General features: G+C 42.2%; 1 protein-coding gene across 1 annotated transcript in view; it reads left to right on the top strand.

The window, feature by feature from the left end:
* rin2a (Ras and Rab interactor 2a) overlaps window positions 1–16063 on the top strand; it is a 60110-nt gene that overhangs the window by 35873 nt on the left and 8174 nt on the right. The window contains 6 exon segments of the mRNA XM_024424855.2: window positions 1152–1362; window positions 1969–2080; window positions 2977–3049; window positions 5594–5685; window positions 13371–14506; window positions 14509–14905. Coding sequence (XP_024280623.2) covers window positions 1152–1362; window positions 1969–2080; window positions 2977–3049; window positions 5594–5685; window positions 13371–14506; window positions 14509–14905 — 2021 coding nt within the window.

Raw genomic sequence — 16063 nt, 5'->3', positions numbered from 1 at the left:
ACTGTAATTCCCGGTGTCCACCAGCAGGTGTGGATAGTGTGCTCTGGTCATTCACGTAGTGGAGTTTCATCATGTCATTGTGTTGACAGGAAGTCAGAGGGATCTGACAGTGGAAAGAGTATAAAAGTAGTTTTTTCAAAGTGAACACCAAGCATATTTGTGTAAATTAGATTATGGGTTACAGGTTACCTGACATTAGGTACATAATAATGACATGTAGATTATAATAAAATATACTCAGTATTGGCTTCATTTTGTCGATTGCTAAATATTAGTGTTGAGCGATTAGTGATTTGAGGTCGGTTCGATTTATAAAAAGGAAATTGAGTTTTTCTTACATTTGTGAGTGCATACATTTTCGTACTGGTCACCTGTGGGAATTGAACCCACAACCCTGGCGTTGCAAGTGCCATGCTCTACCAACTTATTGTGTGGGTTGAATGCTGTAACAACACAGAATAAAATAACTAATAAAAGTCCCATGATGGTAGTGCCTGCCCATTACTGCTTATCACTTATTAACCATTTATTCATATTTGTGTAAATTACATTTGTTTTATTTGATGACTTTATTATTTTATCCAACTCATCTCTATAGAGCTGCTGCCTACGCTGTCTGACAAAGTCACTATTTAGTCGTTCTTCAAAGTAAATAAGGCTTTTATGACTGCTGAATACCAACTATCAATCACTTAGATCAGGGATGGGCAACTCTGATGGGGGTTCGGCCCCCCCAAAAAAACAAACTCCTAATGAGGGGCCGCAGTGTCTCGTGGGTCTGCGTACCCAGCACCCATTTCTTCAGAAGTATGAGTGGTGAGGGATACGGGCATCAGTAAGTGTGCTTGCTTTGCGTCATTTCATTTTTAGATGTTGTTGGGTAAATTTATCCTTCTCCACTGAAGTACTGTTCCTCCTGGGCCATTATGCTTTTCTCAGTATTGAAATCCATTTATAACTATGATTCATCTCAATATTACTTATTGACTCCCATGCTAATGTATTACATTCCAGTTTTTATTATTAGTCTGTGTGTATGTGCACTTGTGCATGCTTGCTTTTCTGTGTACGTGTGGGTATTACTATCAGGAAACATATAGGATTTGAAAGGTATATTTCTAATTGTATCTCTTCCTCTCTCCCTCTCTCAGGCTGGATGGGGAAGTGGGAGGTCTGTACCTACAGGCTCCTCCCTGTGTTGGTGTGGGGGCACGGCTGGCTGGAGCTAGAGATTCAGGCTACGACTCGTTGCGTAGAAGGATGAGTGTGCTGGACAGGCTGGTGCAGACGCACGTTGTGTGGCTGCAGCTGGGACTTAACCATGCAGACTCCACAAGCATACTGGAACCGCAGCCCACCGGGGTGAGACCAGATACACTCAGTCATTCTAATATTTTTTTAATTTTATTTTTTTAACTGATTGTGAAACAGGAGTCAAGTTTTACATGGAGTTTCCATGTATAAAGCTTACACTGTTTTACAAGATAATCAATGATACAATTCTAAACTACTGTGTATTTAGATGAGATGTATCTCACCACTCAACCATTACATTTTGATCACTTTTTTTTTTTTAAATGTTGATCCTTTATTTAGCCATAGAGGTCACACTGTGATTTCCATCTCTTTTTTAAAGCTGCATAGATAGTCAACATAAAACATCTCGCATAAAACATCTCACACAGCTGTTTCATTCCATTTAAAGAGCAGAGCCATTTATTTGACAGCCATTTCCGTTTAGGTAATAGGAGGAATACAGAAACCAGTTTTAGGTGCATCAGTTACTTGACCCTACCATTAAACTCCTATTCATGCAACAACAACCTCACAATATGCAAAGACACCTTGACAATCTCACACAATGGAGGACTAATGGAGACATATACTTTCCAAGTATCTGATATTCTCCATTTCAATGTTTTTATTGTTGTCTGTGTTTCTCAAGTTGCTTTTTTACCCTGGCTGCAGACGTTTCTGGTGAGGAAGTCGACTACCCTGCAGAGGAAGGTGATTTCTCTGCGTATGCATCAGGACTCTGAGACACCCGTCAAAGACTTCCCTGTGAAGGAGAGTCAATACAGTAAGCACCTGCCTATTCATTCCCATCTTTATCATTCAAATGTATCCCGCAAATACATGTGGTTATTATAAGCTTATTAAAAAATAAAGAACAATTTCCCTCTGATCATTTGAATATTCTATTCTAATGTATTCCTTTTGCTCTCTGTGCATTTCCCCTTGGGTTTGTTGTGTTGCTGTCACAGTTTACCGCTGTCTAGTACAATATGTGACGTCATCCTGGGCCTCAATATTCTCTTCTCTCTTTCTACTTACATGTGGAAGACATTTCAGTTGAATGCATTCAACTGACTAGGTATCCCCCTTTCACTTCACTTTCCCTGCTCCGAGGTCAATGCCGAGAGCGTTTGGAGTTTCCCAAAAACCTATTTCCTGATACTTACCAAGTGAAACTAGTTATGTGTTATGTAGTTAAGAGTCACACAAAAGGTAACCTTTAACAAGGCTTAATATAGCCACATCTTGTTGATGTTCTTGAAGTGAATAGAAAAATCTTATTAGGCTATTTGTTGGGTGTGTTATCCCAGAAAATGTCTCACCAGGTATTTTTGCCTTTCTTTACTAATGCGATGTAGCCTGGTAAGTGTGATGGCCTGTTGCAGCTTGTATGTGCACCAAATGCCTACTAGGTGTAGGCACACCCACTCAGCCATGCCAGCACGCCAAGAAAACAGACTTACCCTTCTGCAAATATGTGAGCAACAGTTAGCTACTCTCATGATAATGCTAGTGGTGTGTGTGTGTGTATATAGTATGACATAGTAGTTCCCAAGTGAAAACATCACTCCAACTCCCTTCTCCCATCTTGGAATATTGCCATGCTTTTGTTCTGATTATGCAAGTACAGCTTTGCTCCTGATTTTGAAGTTCCTTAAATATAAATGTATCCCTTCACAGCATTCTCCTTGGAGGGATCGGGCCTCGGCTTCGCAGACCTGTTCCGTCTTGTGGCCTTCTGCTGCATCAGCAGGTAACACACACACACACACACACACACACACACACACTACCTCAAGAAACACTACCTTTCTCAGCCTAGTTATAAATCACATATTCCTTTTGAAGAGGAACACATGGATCCCAGAAGTTACTGAAAGAACCATGCTTCAGTTGAAGTACAGAGAATGGCATTTACTAGCCACCTCATCACTTCACGTTATTGCACTGAGACTATTGCACTGTTTTCTTCGAAAGCTAACAATGTCAGTCGAGTCTGCACTATAATAATTCTAATTACATATTGACTTGGTTAGTTGAACAAGCTCAAGGCTTTTCAAACAATGCTATTAAAGCTTGGTTAAAACGTGGAGGTTGAGCTTGATTGAAAACACATTCTTGTCTGGTGATGCTGGTGAATGGCAACATGTCAAGGCCACAAATCAATAGGGATGCGGGGTGGAAAGCAGGAAGTGTCTATGAGGAAGAAAACAGGCCTTGAACTGTCTGTAGCTTGTGTTTACGTATAGAGACTGGAACAAAACTGCAAACAAAACATAAGGGGTCAAAAATGATCATGAACTTTGTACAGTATGATTTCAACTGAGTGCATGGCTCAAAGTTCTCAATTCTGTTAAGAATATTTTGTATTTTAATTAGGGTTCCCATTTAGCTGTTGCAGAAGCTATCTTCCTGGGGTCCACACAACATGAAACATAAAATGAATAGACAAGAACAACTCAAGGACAGAATTACATTTTTTTATTTTATTAAATGCACACAGCCTACATATCAATGCATACACACAAACTATCTAGGTCAAATAGGGGAGAGGCGTTGTGCCGCGAGATGTTGCTTTATCGTTTTTTTTAAACCAGGTTTGGTGTTTATTTGAGCAATATGAGAGGAAGCGGAGTTCCATGCAATAATGGCTCTATATAATACTGTACGCTTTCTTACATTTTTCTGGATTTGGGGACTGTAAAAAGACTGTGTGTGTGTGTCAGAGCTGTGTGTATGTTGCCTATGCAAACAATTTGGGATTCAACACATTAATGTTTCTTATAAAAATAAGTGATGCAGTCAGTCTCATCAACTCTTAGCCAAGAGAGAGACTGTCATGCATAGTATTTATATGAGCCCTCTGATTACAATGAAGAGCAAGATGTGCTGCTCTGTTCTGGGCCAGCTGCAGCTTAATTTGGTCTTTCCTTGCAGCACTCGACCACATGACTGGACAATAATCAAGATTAGACTAAACTAGAGCCTTTGGAACTTGTTTTTTGGAGTGTGGTGTCAAAAAAGCAGATCATCTCTTTATTACAGGGAGAGGTCTGTCTGTCTTTACAACCATTGAATCAATATGTTTTGACCTTGATAGTTTACAATCTAAGGTAATGCCAAAGTAACTTGTTAAACAGCCATACCACTCATTACCAGATTCAGCTGAGGTCTAGAACTTATGGAAGGATTTGTACCAAATACAATTCTTAGTTTTAAAGATGTTCAGGACCAATTTATTATTGGCCACCCATTCCAAAACAGACTGCAACTCTTTGTTAAGGGTTTCAGTGATTTCATTAACTGTGGTTGCTGATGCGTACATGGTTGAATCATCAACATACATGGACACACATGCTTTGTTTAATGCCAGGTCATTAGTAAAAATAGAAAAGAGTAGAGGGCCTAGAGAGCTGCCCTGCGGTACACCACACTTTATATGTTTGACATTAGAAAAGCTTCCATTAAAGAAAACCCTTTTACTTCTATTGGATAGATGGCTCTGAATCCACAATATGGCAGAGGTTGAAAAGCCATAACGGATATGTTTTTTCAACAACAGGTTGTGGTCAATATCAAAGGCTGCACTGAAATCGAACAGTACAGCTCCCACAATCTTATTAATTTCTTTCAATCATCAGTCATTTGTGTCAGTGCAGTGCATGTTGAGTGCATGCTGAAAGTATGTTGTTAATATGTTTACAGAGAAATAGCATTGTATTTGGTCAAACACCATTTTTTCCAACAGTTTGCTCAGCAGAGCTGGCAGAAAGCTTATAGGTCTACTGTTAGAACCAGTAAAGGCGCTTTACCACTCTTGGGTAGCGGAATTACTTTGGCTTCCCTTCAGGCCTGAGGACAAGGACTTTCCTCTAGGCTCAGATTAAATATATGACAGCCTATGACAAAATAGCAGCCTTATTCTACTCTTGAAATTATGTTGGTTACATTTTTTTGCCATGATAATGTCAATTGGAGCTTAGTAAATGTGCACTTCAGACTCATAAGTTATCTGAGACACAGGAAGAACAGGGTGGGGTGCTGAGCCTCTTGGCCTGTGTCTGTCTGCCTCTCTCTCGCTCTGTGTGTATGTGTCCACTCCTCCTCTCTCTAGCCCAAGAAACCACACATGGGACAAACACTAGTTAAGGAAGGGCTGTTTGGTCACCCCAATTAAATGACTCACTGCAGGGACAGTGATTTATTCCCTATTTCTTACTCTCTCTCACTCCATTTTCTTTTTGTCTTTCTCACTCATTTTCATCTCACATATTGACTCTGTCTGCCTCTCTCTTAGGGACGTCTTGCCATTCACCCTAAAGCTTCCTGAAGCCATCTCTGCAGCCAGGACACCAACAGACTTGGAGGAGGTGGCCAAGCTAGGAGCAGGTGAGTGTCCACTAGACTGATACTATGCGTTTGTATTGATAATGCATGTCTGAAGCATGAAGATTAAAAGTGTAGCCTCCTTTTGTATCTGGATGGTCATTGACTGCCTGCTAGTTGACTTTCGTTGCTTTAGAAAAGTATTGTTACTACCTTAGGTCTAATCCCACATCTGTTCTGTTTAAAACCAAGCTTTTCTTCCTCAGGGTGTTCTCGTAAATCACATTTAACCACATTCTCCAAGTTAAACTAGTAAAAGCCCAAAGTGACATGGCTCAATGAGTCACCCATAATAACAATGCCTCTCTGAGCCCCAAATCAGTGCTGCTCAGCTGGGCACATGATCAGGAGAGCACTGGGGCTCTGGAGCCCCTGTGTAGGCCTCACTAGGGTATTAAACCTCAGACTCGGTCATGAACCACTCTCTGTGCAATGTGCTCTCTGTGCCAAAGCCGTAATGTCACTTTGCCTGGCTGCATCTGAAAGAGTTGATATACAGTACAGGCATATACTAGCCTCTGCAAAGACACTGATTTGCTAACACCCTTCCTTTGGTGTGGTTTTGAGTGATCTTCACACACAACAGCCCCACTGTCTATTTTTCCCTATGAGTAATGTGAGCAGACTGCATTGAGACTTGAACAATGATTGTGTGGACGTAGATGAGCGTCAGTGAAGGTTCACATATATTTTAATGACATTCATATAGGTGACCATGCCGGAGATGAGCTGTGTGTGTAGGTAGGCTATGTCGCGTCACTGAAATGTGGCTTTGGACAGAACAAAAGACATCAGTGCTGAGTTCTGACGTCTGGATCGGTAACCGCACCTGTGACGTGGGTCTGATTCAATACAATGGGGATGTGTCCTTCTATGCTTCAGAGAAAGTCAACTCTTTCTTTCATTCTGTCGGTCTCTATTCAACCCTTTGTCAGAAGATGAGCTTGATTGAAAAAGAAGTACACAGTAGCTGGACGTACTAGCAAGGCTTGTTAAAGAAGTTTTTTCAAGCAGCGAACCATTAGCTGACATTTCTGTCTTTCTTTACCAAGAGGCTAAACTTTGGCCAAGAATGAATTCACTTTGTCATCTGTCTGAATTTCAGGTTTCCTCCCCTCATTGTCCTCAGCTCACCCTATATTTTCCCAGCTGCCAGTTTTAGACAAAGACATTTCCCCCGTTAGGCCACACCCTCAGTGTCTCAGGGCAGTGTTCAGGATGAAAAAATGTTCTGCATCGTTCAATTAAACGGAAATGGTGATGTTCTGAACGACTAGTTGAAAAACTGAGGGATTGTGGTTTGGGGAACACTCCGCTGCCCTTTAAATACCTCTCTTATTGATTCAAGCCACACCCCACCAAACAGAGCAAACATACCTCAGTCTGTTCAAGAACACTGAAGAATGTTTTGGGGAAACGTTCATTACAAACCATCAAGCAACATAGCAAATATTTAATCAAACTGAACTCAACACAGGTGTGTTACCTGAGATACAGGGTTTCTGTTGCAACCAGTTTAACCCTTGCCTCCCCACATCCCACCACATCAGTTATTGTTAACACTTTGTGGATAAATGTGTGATATTTTGGTCCAAGACAGGTGATTTTGCCCCTATTATTTTATGTTTGTTTCATCAATAATAATATTTTCCAGAACCCAACAAAATCGCACAGAATGACTGGGGGGAATTAATTGAATGTAATGTGATCTTCCTATGAATTTGGCTTTAGCAGTTGAACCGTTTTGGCCATTTTCAATTATGACCCCATGCCTGAAATCTATGACTCTCAGGAACACAGAATGGTTGGGGGAAATGAATTTATATTCTGTTCTAAGAAAGATGAAATACACAATGATTGCCTGAGCTTTCTTCTGCTTTCCTGAATCTTCCAATACCTGTATGACGCACTTCAATAACTTCTAAGCATACTTCATTCAGACTGATCTTTGTTATTTATAAGGCCAGATTCAAAAGTGTAATCAAATAATTACATTTGTTTCGGATACCCCCAAGGGTCCTAAAATAGTGTGAAGGTCCGTGTTATCACTGTCTTAAAGGCCCAGCGGAGTCAAAATGTGATTTTCTTGTCTAGCTCCTGTTTTGAGCACATAATTTAAACATATGCTGAGTGTATGAAACTACATGTTCCAGGGCTAATGTTTTTATAATTGGTGTTTTTGAGGGAACCAAATCAAATGTTAAAGGATATCGTCACCTTTTAGACTTTTTTTTCTCAATTTTCCCTGAATTAAGTCTTATGGGGCCAGGAAAGGCTCTCCTGGCCCCCTATCACTTCCATTGTTTTTTTGTTTTTTTTTTGGGGGGGGGGGTTTATTGTTGCCTAAAGTTAGCTCAAGATGACAGTGGATTTTGAAACAAGATATCTTAGAGTCATAGAAACATGAAATGTTGTCTGGCTAATTAAGTTTGAAAACATTTGATATAGAGGGAGTCTTCATTAAGACCATCAAAAGCTACGTCTTTGTACTTAACGTTTGCTTTTTTTTAAAGCTGCTAATTCTGTTCTATGTGCAACAAAATATTGATTATTGAATTACATTTGCTCTAGTTCAGTCTTATGAATCACTTAAATTGTGTTGAAATGCAGGAAATTAGCTTTAGGTGGAGAAAATAAATTCTGGAGGAGTACCCCCTGACAGGTTTGGTCTCCACCCCATCTATAAAACCAAAGTTCACCCCAGAAAGTAACCGTGAAAAGTGCAAGAGCTGCCAAAATGGAAGAATAACAAAAACAGCAGAGAAAAATAAGTCTTGAAGGAGGAATGGGGCAGGAAAAGCTGACGGAGAGCTGGAGAGCGAGGGATTGAGAGCAAGAAGGGGGGGAGGAGTGAGTGCTCTGTTGACATTCCGCCCTCATGCACTCGTTATCATGTGTGAGTCATAAGTCTGTGTGTGTGAGACATGACAGCGAGGCTTCAGACTGGACGGCAGTGTGCTCAAGAGGTCTCTCACTAGTAAACTAAAATCAGAGCTGGTCTTTGTCTGCTGATGTGAGAACAGTAAGTCAAAGTTTCTCTGGTCTTACTTTGTGATGTGACTTTGGCTTAATCTGGTACGGCTTTGTCTTTTATTGTTCTAGAGTTTCTGCGTTTTGCTCTGTCCAGTACAGCACTGTAGTATATGCTCTTCAGTTTGATGCGTCTCTTGCAGTAGGTTAGTTCTGTCATGCTGCTTTTTTCGACTGCAACACCAGTGTTACACTAGTGTATATGCCCTTATGTTATACTGGGTACATTGTTTCCGTAGCTAGGGCTGACCGTGAGGACTTGTGAAGAGCCGAATCAACAACCTCTGCATAATCTAAACAGTTGCTTTGTGAGAAGTTGTTCACAGTTAGCCTCTTATGTAAATGAAAGCTGAAAAGTACCAGTGGCCTGGCTTTGGCCCCAAGTAAGAGAAGGTCCACCGGAGCCAATGTCCAGTGATACTCGAGTTCTGGCCCGCGTAGATGGAACAGAAAATTCTGAGCCTTTTGAGTAAAACACTGGGGTAAATCCTGTATGGAAATGCACCAATGGTGTCTTTGGTTGGTACATGGCTTTGGTTGCTAAGTTGGTGGCTGTGTTGAGTAGTGACCAGCGCTGTTCTTTCTAAGTCTTCTATGGTTATATCATGCTGATTTGGAATGTTATTGTGTTGCTGTTATGTAGACTGGTATGGTTGTACTTATTTGCAACAATGTGTTAATATGCTTTTTTGTATGAATACTGTAATGTAGGCATTGGCAACATGGTATGACAGTAGCTTAATTGACTCGATGGTCTAATGTCTGTGTATTGGCATTGTTTTATTAGCATACTTTTCAGTTACTATGTTATTGTAGCCTCTGTGTTAATGTAGAACATCACTGCATGTTACTTTGTGTTGATATTATATTACAGTGTTATGCTATCCTAATGTTTCTCTGTAGTGTAATATCAGAATGATTGACTCCTGCAGCGTTTGACCATTAATGTTATTGTGAGTTAGGGCAATATTGAAATAATGTAGGTGTAATATTGGCATGCTGTTAGTGTTATCTTACTAGTGCTGAGTGATTTTAGGTTTTTAAACAACTAATTGAGCAACTTCAGTTCAATTATTTGAATTCCATTTCATTCTGTTTTTTTCAGTGAGCTCAATGCGCACATTGCACAGTCCCCCCCAAAAAAAGAAATACTCAGCAATTTTCACACAATACCCCAAAAAACAAAGCGAAAACAGTTTAAAAATATATGTATATATATATATATGTTTGCAAATGTATTAAAATTAAAAATAGAAATACCATATTTACATAAGTATTCAGACCCTTTGCTATGAGTTTTGAAATTGAGCTCAGGTGCATCCTGTTTCCATTGATCATCCTTGATGTTTCTACAACTTGATTGGAGTCCACCTGTGGTAAATTCAATTGTTTGGACATGAATTGGAAAGGCACACACCTCTCTATATAAGGTCTCATAGTTGACAGTACATGTCAGAGCAAAAACCAAGACACGAGGTCGAAGGAATTGTCTGTAGAGCTCAGAGACAGGATTGTGTCGAGGCACAGATCTGGGAAAGGGTACCAAAAAATGTCTGCAGTATTGAAGGTTCCCAAGAACACAGTGGCCTCCATCATTCTTAAATGGAAGAAGTTTGGAACAACCATCTCTGCAGGACTCCACCAATTAGGCCTTTATGGTAAAGTGGCCTGACCGAAGCCACTCCTCAGTAAAAAGCACATGACAACTTGCTTGGAGTTTGCCAAAAGGCACGTAAAGGACTCTGACCACGTGAAAGAAGATTCTCTGGTCTAATGAAACCAAGATTGAACTCTTTGACCTGAATGCCAAGCGTCACATCTGGAGGAAACCTGGCACTCACAACATGATGCTGCCACCACCATGCTTCACCGTAGGGATGTTTTTCAACAGAATTGAGGAAAAGATGAATGAAGCAAAGTACAGAGAGATCCTTTATGAAAACCTTCTCCAGAGCGCCCAGGACCTCAAACTGGGGCAAAGGTTCACCTTCCAACAGGACAACGACCCTAAGCACACAGCTAAGACAACGCAGGAGTGGCTTCGGGATAAGTCTCTGAATGTCCTTGAGTGGCCCAGCCAGAGCACGGACTTGAACCCGATTTTTAACATCTCTGGCGAGACCTGAAAATAGCTGTGTAGAGACGCTCCCCATCCAACCTGAGAGAATCTGCAGAGAAGAATGGGAGAAACTCCCCAAACACAGGTGTGCCGAGCTTGTAGCGTCATACCCAAGAAGACAAGAGGCTGTAATCACTCCCTAAGGTGCTTCAACAAAGTACTGAGTAAAGAGTCTGAATGCCTAAATAAATGTTATTTCCGTTTTTAAGGGTTTTTGCTTTGTTATTATTGTGTGTAGGGTGATGAGGAAAGAAATTTGTTGAATCCATTTTAGAATAAGGCTTAACAAAACTTAACAAAATGTGGAAAAAGTAAAGGGGTTGAATACTTTCCGAATGCACTGTAAATTAGATGTGCAATGTAGTAGGGAGTTATAGTTTCCAACAGGCCAATATTTTACATAATTACCACAGAAAATGTGGTAGTTAACTACAATGACCATAATATATTGCGTTCCTACTTGTCTGTTTCTTTTATGCCTGCTACGCTAGGTTAGTGTGAGCGAGCAGAGAAGAATGCGTGACAGAGCAGTTGCTTAATTTCTCTCCGGGAAAATACATGATCTAATTGATTGAATGTCTGAATAAAAGTACGCCTGATTTACTTTGAAGAAATACTAAATTGTGACTTTGTCAGATAGCATAGGCAGCAGCTCTATAGAGAGGAGGTGGATGATATAATGAAGTCATCAAATAAAACAAATGTAATTTACACAACTGAAGTGATGTGAATAAATGGTTAGTAAGTGATAAGCAGTAATGGGAAGTCACTACTATCATCTGACTTTTATTAATTGTTTTAGTCTGTGTTACAGCATTCAACCCACATAATGCATAGTAGACTTGTCAGGATACCAACATTTTACAAATGACACGATACCAGGCCAAGTATCACAATACCAAGTAGTTTCACATTGAATTTAACTTCAGTGTTCAGTGTATAATAGAATACTGTATAAACTGGCTTATTTGCTAAGGCCTACCAGTTACTTGGCTGGAGGAAAGAATACTGTATACATGTATAATGTCATTATGTCATGTCATTTTGCATGTATAAGGGGAAAACACTGCATCAAACCTTTACTCTTCAGTTAACACACACAATCTCTCCCTCACTCTCATACACACACCACTCGATATCCCACCAATACATACACTGCTCCCAGCTTTTAAAACGATAGGCTCAAAACAATTGAAGGAGCACCAGAAAGAAATAGATTTTTGGTTTAGTTTAGGCTTACATTCGGTCTATATGAATCCTACCTTTTGAAGCACATCAGATTCTTTTCCTTTCTTCCTGTCAATCAAATTAGCCTAAACCTACTGTCAAAATACCAGGTTTTTAGCTAGAACAACATTGTTATTAAGCCAGTAATTGGTGACCCGCGATTAGTTTAAAACGACCCACGACATGGTTTGTGAAATTATGTCAAATGCGTGCGAATCACGGTAGGAGAAAAAAAGGCATCTCCGGTAATATGGGTGATCTTTTTTTTAACTGTTTAGACTAGAGACAAGTTGTTTTATTCGCTGTAAAGCTACAAGCATGTGCTCCATTTCCCCTCTGACACTGAGGCTGCATGAACTTGCAAAGACTCCTCAGACTGGTCTGTGTTCTCTTCATTATAACAGACGATGAAATTATACAATGTATCAACATTGCTTGCTTTGCGCTGCTCCAATGTAGCAAATCTAACAGAAGACTCATCAGGGTCTGCATCCCCGCTCGCCATCAGTACTAAATGATAGATTTTTAAAACTGATGGCGGAATCGACACAGATGGCTCCCGAGTGGCACTGCGGTCTAAGGCACTGCATCTCAGTGCAAGAGGTGTCCCTGGTTTGAATCCAGACTGTATCATATCTGGCCGTGATTGGGAGTCCCATAGGGCGGCGCACAATTGGCCCAGCATCGTCCTGGTTTGGACGGGCTAGGCCGTCATTGTAAATAAGAATTTGTTCTTAACTGACTTGCATAATTAAATACAGGTTAAAAAAAGAGCAGACGGAGAAGCAGGTGAGTGAGGCCTGGTAGGGGATGGGGCTGGCTGATTACAGCTGCCTTGTGATATGAGCATTAAAGCGAAATGGATATTATTAGACCTGTGCATATTCGAGACTAATGGCTGTTGCTTAAATTCAACTGAATTTATAAACCAAACTGACTTTCTAAACATTTTATAACAGGCGCCAGCAGGTTCTTTAGATTGGTAGGGCTGGAAAAAGTTGGTAGTATCATATGAAACGGTACTGCGGTATTCTAAAATGTTTGTATCATAATTATCATGACGTTTTGGTACCGTGATATTACCGTGGTACAGGTATACCGTGCAACACTAATGTATAGTGCATTTAATGTTTAAAACTTATGGAAATAGAAAACTGATCAGTTTTATATCATATATATATATATCATATATATATTATAATTGAACCGACCTCATAAAGCACTAATCACTCAGCGCTATATCTTTCAGTAATGTTGCTGTTGTAGTGTCTGACTGTTCTGATATTGTCTCTCTCCTGTCTCTGCCCTGCAGGCTTCTGGGACTCTGAGCATTGCTGCAGGAGCAAGAGTTCCGTCTCCCGGTTGTCCGGGACAACCATCCAGGACCAATCATTCAGCCCCCTGGTCACCCGCACCCCGTCCCAGCTTGAGTGTTCCCAGTCCAACGGGGCTCTCTGCTTCATCAACCCCCTCTTCCTGAAGGTTCACGACCCAGAGGGGGGCAACCACACCCCTCCCTCCTCCACCAGCTACTACAACAACCCCCACCACCTAAACAACAATAGTACTACAACAACTACAGCAACAACGGTACAAGGTCAACAGCACTGTACCAGCAACCCAGAGCAACTTATCGACTGCACAAACAGCCCTCAACCCCCTAGCAACAGCCCTCAGAGTCCTAGCCCTGGCAACAGCCCCCAGCATTATAACAACAGTGTGAGCCAGGCTAAGAGCGTGTCCCGCCAACCACCGCCTCGCCCCCCACCTCCCCATTGTGCTCCCCGTCGCCCTGCCCCTCCTCGACGCCAGTGCAGCATGCCTGAGAAGATATCTTGGATCAACCCCCCCAAAGAGAAGGACAGGGTGGGAGAGAGGGAGAAAGGAGGAGAAAGAGAGAAGGGCAGTAGCCTTCTCTCCCGCCTGGGCTCCTCTCTCAGCATCAGTCCATCCTCTTCTTTCCTCTTATCCTCCCCTCCTAAGAAGCTCAGCATCAGTGCCCCCATCTCTATTCCCTTGTCCCTCTCCTCCCCAAGTAGGCCGAAACCCACGCCACCAAGCGACGTCGACTGCCATCTTGCTCTCGATGACCAGACTATTGAGAACGCCATTTCTCTCAGTCTGGCTAAGCTGTCACTGAGAAACGCCACCACCCCTGATGACAACACAGAGGGAAACAGTCCGTCCACTCAAGACCCAGCCCCCTCCCGTCGAGAGGAAGGAGGAAGAGAAAGAGGAGGAAGAGGGGACAGTGTGCAGCGCCTGAGCGACATGAGCCTTTCCACCGAATCCTCTGCCGACTCACTAGACTTTTCCCAGGGCTTCTTCCCCCCTCTCTCTGAACCCAGCCCCCCACCACCAACAACCTGGTCCTGCCCCCCCTCACCCACCCCTACAGCAGCATGGAGGAAGATGATGATGATGAAGATGAAGCAGACTTCGGCGGGAGCCTGGAGAGCGACCAAGACCAGGACCTGACTATCACCCCTCCTGGGCTGCGCACCAAACGGCGAGCCAGCGCCGGGGCCATGGTCATCCAGCGGGCCCTCAGGGGCCACCTCCGTAAAATGAGTGGGGTGTTCAACTCGCTGATGACCCCAGAGAAACGGGCCATACGGAGAGTCCTGGAGCTGTCGAGGGACAAGGGGTCTTACTTCGGCTGCCTGGTGCAGGACTACCTGAGCTTCCTGCAGGAGGGAGGCGGCAGCCAGGCCTGGCAGTGCCACGCATCAGGACTGGAGTTGCTGCAGACGCTACGCCAGTTCATCACCCAGATGAAGAGCTACCTGCGGCAGAGCTCTGAGCTGGAGCCCCCCATCGAGTCACTCATCCCAGAGGACCAGATCGGTGAGTAGCAAGGGGTGTGTAAGAATGTATGGATTTTTACTTTTATACAACATTTGTGCATCTATTGGACATCACACCAGTCAATGTTGGTTAACCGTTGCATAAAAGTTGATCGTTTGCTAGAAGTTACAGTAAAAATGTACATTGAACTTGTTAGGAAGTTGTTCCATCGTCATCTCTGAAATGGTTCATATTTGACATTGAAACAACCAAATGACTAAAGAAAATCATAAACTATGATGCAAGTCTGTGTGTGAGCTGGAGCTTTTGGTCAGGATGATTACAGTTCTTTGGAATGTATCTCGGAATAGGGGTTGTGGTCGGTGAAGCAGCAGGAGTTGAGTTACAGACAAACCGGTTAACCAATGGGATTGGGATACTTTATTGCTAGTGAGACAACAGTGCTAGCATTTAGATAGTGTTATTCTTGGCCTTTATGACACACTGGCATGTCAAACACCTGCCCAGGGGAGGGGCTTAGAGAAAGGCCAAGGTATTCATGTGTGGGAATTATTGGGATTAGAAACTGGCCGAAATGTAAACAGTGAAAACATGTTTCAGCCAGAGAGGATCCTTCTGTGAACTAAACTGTTCCCACTGGTCCTTTTCAAAGTTGGCAGAGGAAGAAGACAATATACCATAGAGCTGTGAAGCAGTAACACATGGGAGGTGTATTTGATCCTTACAAAACCATTCTCCTGTTTACTGTGTGTCAGGAACAATCATCAAAGAGATGGCTCTTTAAGACAAAGACAGTAAAATCATTCTTGATTGACAACTAATCCAAGGATTTCATACATCACGATTAGTTTTCCTGCAATGTTTGGTAATCGGAATTGTTATGCAATGTTTTTGTTGCAGCAGAAAGTGTTTTCAGTTTAGCTGAATTAATTGCCTCTCCAGATGTGCTTCAGTGGCTGTTTGCCAAGTAAGCAAACTTCTCCCGCTCGACCATCACTTCTCTTCTCCTTTCTGTCCTTCTCCAACTCTCCCACTTCCAATCACAGACAGAGCCTTTGTTGCAAACCGCTAAATCTCCCTCTTTTTCTATCCCTTTCTGTGTTGACAGCGCTTGCATTTGTCTGTGGGTGTATGAGGCAAGAGCATGGGGAGAGAGAGGGGTGAAGAGGGAGGGGGGAGAATGGGACCCTTGTGTCT

The sequence above is a fragment of the Oncorhynchus tshawytscha genome, linkage group LG06 (genome assembly GCF_018296145.1).
Source record: "Oncorhynchus tshawytscha isolate Ot180627B linkage group LG06, Otsh_v2.0, whole genome shotgun sequence".
Taxonomy (NCBI): domain Eukaryota; kingdom Metazoa; phylum Chordata; class Actinopteri; order Salmoniformes; family Salmonidae; genus Oncorhynchus; species Oncorhynchus tshawytscha.
The sequence above is the reverse complement of the archived record's forward strand: the minus strand, read 5'-3'. Positions and strand labels throughout refer to the sequence as shown.